Here is a 9,613-nt window from a genome sequence, read left to right on the forward strand (position 1 = left end):
GACCTCTCTTTTTCAACAACACATTTACAGCATTTCTGTACCAAAAAAAGCTTAGATCACACAATCACCGACCTGTCTTGGAGTGAATAGCCTGGCTTTCAGTCTCAATGAGGTAATACTTGTTATGAAGTGCTTTGAAAGAGTTTCTTGATAAATAACACAACTTGTACCTGTTGGTCTGGCTCATATTCTACTGCTAGATTCTGTATTCTGTCACAGTCATAATTGCATTGCAAAGTCCTACAGAAATGGAGAATAATGGCAGTGAAGGCACATGTGTTTCACATGCTAGTATTTCTTTAATGCCAAAATGCCTCAATACAAGCCTAGTCAGCCTATTACCAAATATGCTTGTTAATGCACACCACTTATTTCTGTATGAACAATATTATTTTGTTTCCTTGTTGCACCAAATAGAGTAGTCTGGGTTCAGTCCATACCACAATTCTGCATACAGTAAATTCACTGTGAGACTTACTGGCTACAATAACATGTACTTACTATGAATTTAATTACTATGAATTTAATTAAATGAAGAATTCAGTTTTGAGTGAATCTGATTAATGGTGCATAACAGGCAACCAAATAAGTGCTAGCCCGGGCCTGGGCAACTTCATATATTAGAGTCTTACAGCCAGTTGACTAGATTCTAGAATCCACTACAGAATTACTAGAATCCAGTTGATTAGATTCTACAATCACTAGTATCTATAATGACTAGAGTTCAGTTGACTAGATTTTTGAATCAAGAATCCAGTTGACTAGATTCAGGCCAATCAGGCTGTTTGTTTGACCTTCCCCTGATCCTCCACCTTCCTGATGGCTGCCTGGATGGCTTCCTGGTCTCCCAGGAGCTGCATGGGTTTGGTGGGCCGGAAGTTCTCATCCAGCTCAATCAGAATGGGTGTTCCTGTGGGTAACGTCACGTTGATGATATCAGCATCTGATATACCTGTTGAAATAATAGAGAGAATGTTTGATTTGTAGTGTTCTGCTGCTGTGAACCACAGTAAACAAACAACCCGTGGCATACTATTATGCTATCACCATGAACATAATATAACCATTATGTTAGTACAGCTTTATCCCATGTTGTTATGTAAAGCGCTACCAACATTTCTGATTTCTGTACATGGGCTATCTGAAGTAAGCTTGTCTGAGCGCTCAATAACCAATTAAAACCAAATCAAAATAAACAGATAAGGGAATAACTGTATTATGCGTAACAGACTACTGTAGGTCTATAATGTAGGTCATCTTAAACAAAAATTCCAGCTATATAGCATAGATGATTTATAATATCCCCATTACATAACCGTTTATAAAGTTACAGGGTGACCCAGTGGAGGAGCTAAAAGGTCAATGTGGATCTCATGGCAGTAGTCTGATGTAACATAAACCTAGTGCCCTTTTTGTACAAGTTCAACCTCGTGCCATTTCTGGAACTCATATATATTGCTATAAACCAAATGGGAGTGAATGATAGTTACGAGCTAGGCCTAAAGCATGGAGGGCCTAGCGAACTCCCCTAGAAGGGTGTTTGTGGATTCAAACATTCAAATGCAAGTGAAAGAGAAAGTGGCCATGCAGCTCATACTAATATCTGCAGTAACAAAAGAGAACTAAAAAGAACAATAGCAGTGCATCAAACGTCAATAGTAATAATGGTGCAGATGATGCAGTCGAGCCTAGTGGGTTGCACACACACAAAGTCAATGGCGCCGGAGATGGCTGCCGTTTTACGGGCTCCTAACCAATTGTGCTATTGTGTGTGTTTTCTCACGTTATTTGTAACTTATTTTGTACATAATGTTTCTGCCACCGTCTCTTATGACCGAAAAAGAGCTTCTGGATATCAGGACAGCGATTACTCAACTCATACTGGACGAAGATGTTTTCTTTAACGAGTCGGACGCGAAGGATTTTCTTCAGACACCCGACAAGGCCCAAATCCCTGTCATTTGCATGAGAAAGAGACAGAGATATCGGGGACGTAGGTCGGGGTGCCTTGTAAGGATCCGACGGCGAGTGGGTAATCTGCCTTTACCATCAGTCCTATTAGCCAACCTACAATCATTCGATAACAAAATAGACGAACTACGATCACGGATATCCTACCAACGGGACATTAAAAACTGTAATATGTTATGTTTCACTGAGTCGTGGCTGAACGACGACATGGATAACATACAGCTGGCGGGATATACGCTGCATCGGCAAGATAGAACAGCTGCCTCTGGAAAGACAATAGGTGGTGGTCTGTGTATATTTGTAAACAACAGCTGGTGCACAAAATCTAATATTAAGGAAGTCTCAAGGTTTTGCTCGCCTGAGGTAGAGTATCTCATGATAAGCTGTATACCACACTATTTACCAAGAGAGTTTTCATCTATATTTTTCGTAACTGTCTATTTACCACCACAAAACGATGCTTGCACTAGGACCGCACTCAATGAGCTGCATAAGGCCATTAGCAAACAGGAAAACGCTCATCCAGAGGCGGGTACTCCGAGCATGCGCTGACCAATTTGCATACCACCCCAACAGATCCACAGATGATGCAATCTCTATTGCACTCCACACCGCCCTTTCCCACCCGGACAAAAGGAACAGAATGCTATTCATTGACTACAGCTCAGCGTTCAACACCATAGTGCCCTCAAAGCTCATCACTAAGCTAAGGACCCTGGGACTAAACACCTCCCTCTGCAACTGGATCCTGGACTTCCTGATGGGCCGCCCCCAGGTGTTAAGGGTTGGTAACAACACATCTGCAACGCTGATCCTCAACAAGGGGGCCCCTCAGGGGTGCGTGCTCAGTCCCCTCCTGTACTCCCTGTTCACCCATGACTGCATGGCCAGGCACGACTCCAACACCATCATTAAGTTTGCCGACGACACAACAGTGGTAGGCCTGATCACCGACAGCGATGAGACAGCCTATAGGGAGGAGGTCAGAGACCTGGCCGTGTGGTGCCAGGATAACAACCTCTCCCTCAACGTGATCAAGACAAAGGAGATGATTGTGGACTACAGGAAAAAGAGGGCCGAGCACACCCCCATTCTCATCGACGGGGCGTTAGTGGAGCAGGTTGAGAGCTTCAAGTTCCTTGGTGTCCACATCACCAACAAACTATCATGGTCCAAACACACCAAGACAGTCGTGAAGAGGGCACGACAAAGCCCCTCAGGAGACTGAAAAGATTTACATTTTAGTCATTTAGCAGACGCTCTTATCCAGAGCGACTTACAGTTAGTGAATACATATTTTTTTTATACTGGCCCCCCGTGGGAATTGAACCCACAACCCTGGCGTTGCAAACGCCATGCTCTATCAACTGAGCTACATCCCTGCCGGCCATTCCCTCCCCTACCCTGGACGACGCTGGGCCAATTGTGCGCCGCCCATGAGTCTCCCGGTCGCGGCCGGCTGCGACAGAGCCTGGATTCGAACCAGGATCTCTAGTGGTACAGTTAGCACTGCGATGCAGTGCCTTAGACCACTGCGCCACTCAGGAGTTTGGCATGGGTCCTCAGATCCTCAAAAAGTTCCTACAGTTGCACCATCGAGAGTATCCTGACTGGCTGCATCACTGCCTGGTATGGCAACTGCTCGGCCTCCGGCCGCAACGCACTACAGACCAGGCGGTGAGGAAGGCCCTAAAAATTGTCAGACTCCAGCCACCCTAGTCATAGACTGTTCTCTCTACTATCGCACGGCAAGCGGTACCGGAGCACCAAGTCTAGGTCCAAAAGGCTTCTTAACAGCTTCTACCCCAAGCCATAAGACTCCTGAACAGCTAATCAAATGGCTACCCGTACTATTTGCATTGTCCCCCCCCACCCCCTATTTTACGCTGCTGCTACTCTGTTTATTATCTATGCATAGTCACTTTAAATCTACCCACATGTACTTATTACCTCCATTACCTCGACTAACCTGTGCCCCCGCACATTGACTCTGTACCGGTACCCCCTGTATATAGCCTCGCTACTGTTATTTTACTGCTGCTCTTTAATAATTTTTTATTTGTATCTATTTTTGACTTAACACTTATTTTTCTTAAAACTGAATTGTTGGTTAAGGGCTTGTAAGTAAGCATTTCACTGTAAGGTCTACACCTGTTGTATTCGGCGCATGTGACAAATAACATTTGATTTGATTTTAAACCAGTTATACCTTGTAAGTGTTTCAGCAGTGCCCTGCAGCTATTCCCATGCCCAGAGATGAGCACCGATTTCCCCTGTTTGATCTCTGGCACAATAGTGCCATCCCAGTATGGCTGGAGCCTCTCTAAGACATCCTTCAGGCTCTCCGACATCGGTAGATCCTCTTTAGAAACATCGCAAGTAGAATACCGCCGGTCGTTGTAGATCTCCAGAAAGTAAGGGTGTGATTTGTCAATAGGCGGTGGCGTGAGGTCGTAACTCCTCCTCCACTGTTTCACCTGCTCCTCACCATGGTTTAGGGCCATCTCGGCGCGGTTGAGCCCGATCAGAGCACCATAATGGCGCTCATTCAGCCTCCACGATTTCACCACTGGGACCCACTCCTGCCCCATGGCCTCTAGCAGCAGCCAGGCTGTGTGGATGGAGCGGCTGAGCAGGGAGGTGAAGACCACATCCAGGTGGTAGCCTGCTTCCCTCAGGAGGTGACCGCACGCCAGGGCCTCCTTGACGCCGTCCTCACTCAGCCTCTGGTCCACCCAGCTGCAGAAGCGGTTCTCTTTGGTCCAGGCCCCTTCTCCATGCCTCATCACAAAGACTTTGTACTTGGACATCCAGAAGGACTGGCTGGCAGCAGGAGCCTGTACTGTACACAAACAAACAATGGGTTGAATTGTAGATGCTAAGGGTGCAGGTTCAGTTACATAATGCACTGGACTGTTACTGTGGCCAGCTAACATCACACTTAGCACACAACTTAAATAACAATTATTCAACAAGTCTCGAATAAACAACAAGACAAGGTTGTTTTTATTGATCTCAGATTCTCAGTTTGCCTGTGTCAAAGTAGACTGTAATTTCGATAATTTGTGCGGTATCTGCCAAAGTCTCCAGTCATTTTATAAACGCATGAAATTAGTTTATAAAAGGCCCGATTTTTCCCGGACCCTAAGCTACTAAAATGTTTCCCCATGTGTGCAACTTCTGTAAGTGCTTCTACTCTAGCAATTGCGATGATATGCATGCAACGCTTTATTATAAAGGTGGGGTTTTTTTTCTCATGCCTTACGGTACCTCAGAGCTCCCGAGGTCACCCCCGCTCGCGCATACTTTTTGTCACTGCACACACTATTAATTAAGCACTGTTATTAGCTACATGTACACAACTCCGTTTGCTATAAGCCTAATACTTTACTGTTGTTACTATGTAACTCTACTGTTAATAAGCGTGATATCAGAAGCAGAAGCGGTAGCCATCATCAACATGGCTGAGAGGTTTAAGGGGTGGGTCTGGTAGGTCAGTAATTTCAAAGTGGCATGCTACAAACCCACACAACACACGGTTATGTTAACCCAAGTTAAACATAATTGTACAGGGTAATGCTGAAACTAAACAACGAAATGTGGCTATTACACATTCCCTATGTCGTAATTTAAACGGAATATCTTATTATTACATCATATCAACAGACAATAAAAGCAGCTAGCTGGGATGCCTTGCACTTGTCATCTCATACATTGGTAGCCTACTCTCTGTCCAGAATTCAGATAGCGTGCATGCGTTTTTACGAGGGAATGCGTGTAAGACCGCAAGCTACAAAATGCGGTTCAATAACAATTGTAACGGAAAATGTATAGCATGGATACTATCTTACCCTGCGTGAGTTACAATTTTGGAGCAATTGTCGTGCAGTCGTGACTGATGACAGAAATGTGTATCACCATCGAGAGCGTTCAAAGGAAGTCCGCGACTGACAGCTTGTGGGCCAATCGAAACGGTAAATCTCACATTTGGGCGGGATTTGTGTAACGTGTGCTGCCCATATGGACGGATGAGAGGAACGGCTCGTGCTGTCTGGAACGGTCATCATGGGGGAAGAAGGCGTGGCATGACACATTTAGCTGCCTACATTTTAACAGTCACTGAATTTGTCTAGACGTTATTAAGTATCTGCTATGTCAATGTTTTGCTTGCGAAGTGGACATACTGTACCATTTTGGCCCAAAACTACAGTTTAAACTGTGGTTGATCCACAATGCAAACAACATGCGCAAGCTCGAACACACGCACATACACACGCACGCACTCACACACTCACACAAACACAGCATTAACTTTGTGGGATGAACTGTGCAGCTGACTGTTGACCATACAAGTGACAATGATAATACAATGTTAATAAGTGCTTTATAACATCTAACATCCAACATTGTGTGTGTTCATACCACATCATATAAATAACATTTCATAACTAATTACATAAAAATAAGACATTATTTCCCATAAAAAATAAGACAATATTTTCTATTGAATGACTAGAATTATCTATCATATGATGTACATGAGGATTTGCATCCATACAAAACACATAACAATGCAAGAGACTCTTACTGTTATATATGTAAAACTATGCAAACTGCGTCTTCCTTGACTGTCATTATGTAAGGTAAACACTGAGCAGTCATATGATTTCATTACTCCGCCCATGACTATTAGGAAGTAGCGAACATCTTCTTCCTGCCCTCCATGCCAGACATGGCGTCCACATGCTTACGCCAGACAGTCACGTCCTCTTTCTATGGGGATGACAACATAGTATAACCAGTTCAGAACTCAGCTAGTGCACACCGAGTTATACGTGCAGGTGCATTGTACAACAGGTTATGAAATAAATAATGGGGAGGGGCTGTACTATGTAGTTAGCCTTGTCACATATCTGTTTGTGCTCTTACCAACTCCATTTCTGTCATTATCAAGCCAAACATTTGGCATATTTCCATAAGGAGTTGGCAAAAGAGCAGAAACAGGTTGGCACCCAGGCTACTGAGTAGCGTCTCCTTTCCCTTACCTTCTCCTCCTTTTTGACAGTCTTGAGGTTGGCCTTGAAATCGACAGACTCTTTGACCTTGGCTCCCAGCAGAGCCCCCAACATTGCTTCAGTTGATACTCTCACCCTCTTCAGCTGAGGTCACTTTTTGCCCTTCAGCTCAGTGATCTTCATGGTCAGCTTTTCAATCTATATTGCCACATAGCAAGATTTCAAAATAATGATTGTGAGTGACATTAGACCCGTCACAATAGTCAACTACAGGAGCAGAATTCATTTGTTGTGGTTTAAATATGAAAATTAACTTACCAGCCTGGACAGACAGTAAATTCTAAATAAAGATTAAAAATACACAAGGAGGAAGATGATCATATTCATGTTGTTTTTATAGCTACTATTTCCTGTCAATGTTGACAGCAATGTAAGAAATTGTGATAAGAGACATGGGTACTTAGGCTTCAGACATGGCTGTGGTTCTAAGTGTCTCCTGTCAATGAAAAAGGTGAAAAAGTTACAATAGACTAAAATATAGTTTTTTTCTAAACTATGTCACGATATTATGGACAGTATAAGTTTTGAGCATGCAAAAATGTATTTCAACTTTCTAAAACATTTAACAATCAATAATATGTTGTTGATTTGGATGACATTCATATTAATTCTACCAGGTTATCAATTTACATTTTGGCTTGTTTGTTCAGAACTACAGCAATTGACTGTTATAAAACATATGATGCAACTACAGAAAATGAGATGAGCTAGGAATCATTAAATAATAAATGAACGTCAGTACTGTTAACACAATGAATCTGTCTGACTAGTATTTAGTCTTTATTTAATGTAGTGTTTATTCAATTTAGTATTTAGAAACACATCTGACTGGAATTTAGTATTTGGGGCATTTATCAAATACTGCTTTTATGTAGCTTTATAATTTCATTCATGAAGGTCTTCTCCCAAGAGATCTCCTTTGTATTATTGTAGACTTTAGATTGCATAAATTGTACATAGAAATGAAGTTATGAGCTTAAATAGCTTAATTGGTTAGCTATCTTCTGTAACATCTCACAAAATTACGATAGGTAACGCAAATAACAGATAACAATTTTCTGGTCGTTTGATAATTCATAAAAATGTCCAATTGTGAAAATAAATCAATAAAGTTCTGGTCTTACCCGATTGCAATAGATGACAAACTAAAACAATCCTCACGTAAATCAAGTGTACAAACTTCAAATCCACAGTATTTACTACTTCTACTTGACCTCTCTTTGTTGGGGTGACTACTCACACTGACAGCAAGCTACTGTCAAAACATGAATACTGGAAACTTACCTTTCAGGTGAAGAAAACCTACTGTAATGTTACTAGTTGTCTTTGTGAGGCTGGAGGGACGGAAAGTGGGTAGATATATAGATTCTCGACCTCATGTGAGGTGTTCACTAAAATAGACTCACTGTCCTCACCATTCTTGCTGTGAAATGCTGCACATCCCAATCTCTGGTCTGTGGATGTTTATTATGTGTGACTTTCCACCTGTCTGGTTGTCTGTTCATACACAGTGACCAAAGGGGGACAAACTGGATGAAGTGACTTGATTTCAGTTTAAGTGGTGGTACTTTATATTGTACTACATGTGAGAGTGTAATAAAGTTTATATATATTATATGTGGTGTACACAACTAAGAGCATTTCAGAGAATTTGGTCCGTGTCACATAAATGTACAATGCCATGTAATTTGGAAAATAATAATGATCACACAGATTTCAGTTAACCTTATCTGTATTATAAGAATTGAAAGTTCCCAAGGACTTTAATTTTTTGTTTTGTATACCTGGCAGTGACTGGCACTAAAATAAGTCAGATGTACCTCTGTCAACAATGTTTTAAGTTGCACAAATTCTAAATGAATTTTTTGAACATGTTTTAGTAAGTAAGGAGTACTGCAAGTATTTATATCCTGTATATTGAGAGTGTATTAAAAAGTATTGTCCTGTTGTCCACTTTTGGACTGACACAAGATGAATATGAAAATGTATTGAATCTCGAGCACAGCAATCCATAATGCCCCCATAATCATTTGACAAGCAGTTGAATTTGCACTTGAGTTCAAAAGTTTATTGATTTATTCATTAACAGGTTATACATGTTGAAACACTTGCAACTCTTGATGGGGGATATGCAGATAGTATTCAGACCCCTTGACTTTTTCCACATTTTGTTATGTTACAGCCTTATTCTAAAATTGATTAAATACTTGTTTTCCCTCATCAATCTACACACAGTACCCCATAATGACAAAGTGAAAACAGGTTTTTATTTTTTTGTGCAAATGTATACAAAATATTCAGACCCTTTGCTATGAGACTCGAAATTGATCTCAGGTGCATCCTGTTTCCATTGATCATCCTTGAGATGTTTCTACAACTTGATTGGAGTCCACCTGTGGTAAATTCAATTGATTGGACATGATTTGGAAAGGCACACACCTGCATGTCAGAGCAAAAACCAAGCCATGAGGTCGAAGGAATTGTCCGTAGAGCACCGAGACAGGATTGTGTCAAGGCACAGATCTGGGGAAGGGTACCAAAACATTTCTGCAGAAATGAAGGTCCCA

General features: G+C 41.9%; 1 protein-coding gene and 1 pseudogene across 2 annotated transcripts; both read right to left on the reverse strand.

Annotated features, from left to right (window-relative positions):
• Nucleotides 1–275: 275 nt before the first annotated feature.
• Nucleotides 276–5,930, reverse strand: LOC121577059 (bisphosphoglycerate mutase). 2 transcript variants are annotated; one of them, XM_041890784.2, is made up of 3 exons: nt 5,823–5,930; nt 4,181–4,813; nt 276–952 (listed from the first exon to the last, which is right to left on the reverse strand). In XM_041890784.2, the coding sequence occupies exons 2-3, from the start codon at nt 4,779–4,781 to the stop codon at nt 777–779; spliced, it is 777 nt and encodes a 258-aa protein (XP_041746718.1). In that variant the 5' UTR covers nt 4,782–4,813; nt 5,823–5,930; the 3' UTR covers nt 276–776. The 2 variants fall into 2 exon arrangements, with proteins under 2 accessions (XP_041746718.1, XP_041746719.1); XM_041890785.2 differs by having other exon boundaries at nt 4,181–4,808; nt 5,823–5,921.
• Nucleotides 5,931–6,552: 622 nt separating this feature from the next.
• Nucleotides 6,553–8,464, reverse strand: LOC121577061 (annotated as a pseudogene).
• Between the last annotated feature and the right edge of the window lie 1,149 nt (nt 8,465–9,613).

The sequence above is a fragment of the Coregonus clupeaformis genome, chromosome 11, assembly GCF_020615455.1.
Source record: "Coregonus clupeaformis isolate EN_2021a chromosome 11, ASM2061545v1, whole genome shotgun sequence".
NCBI lineage: Eukaryota > Metazoa > Chordata > Actinopteri > Salmoniformes > Salmonidae > Coregonus > Coregonus clupeaformis.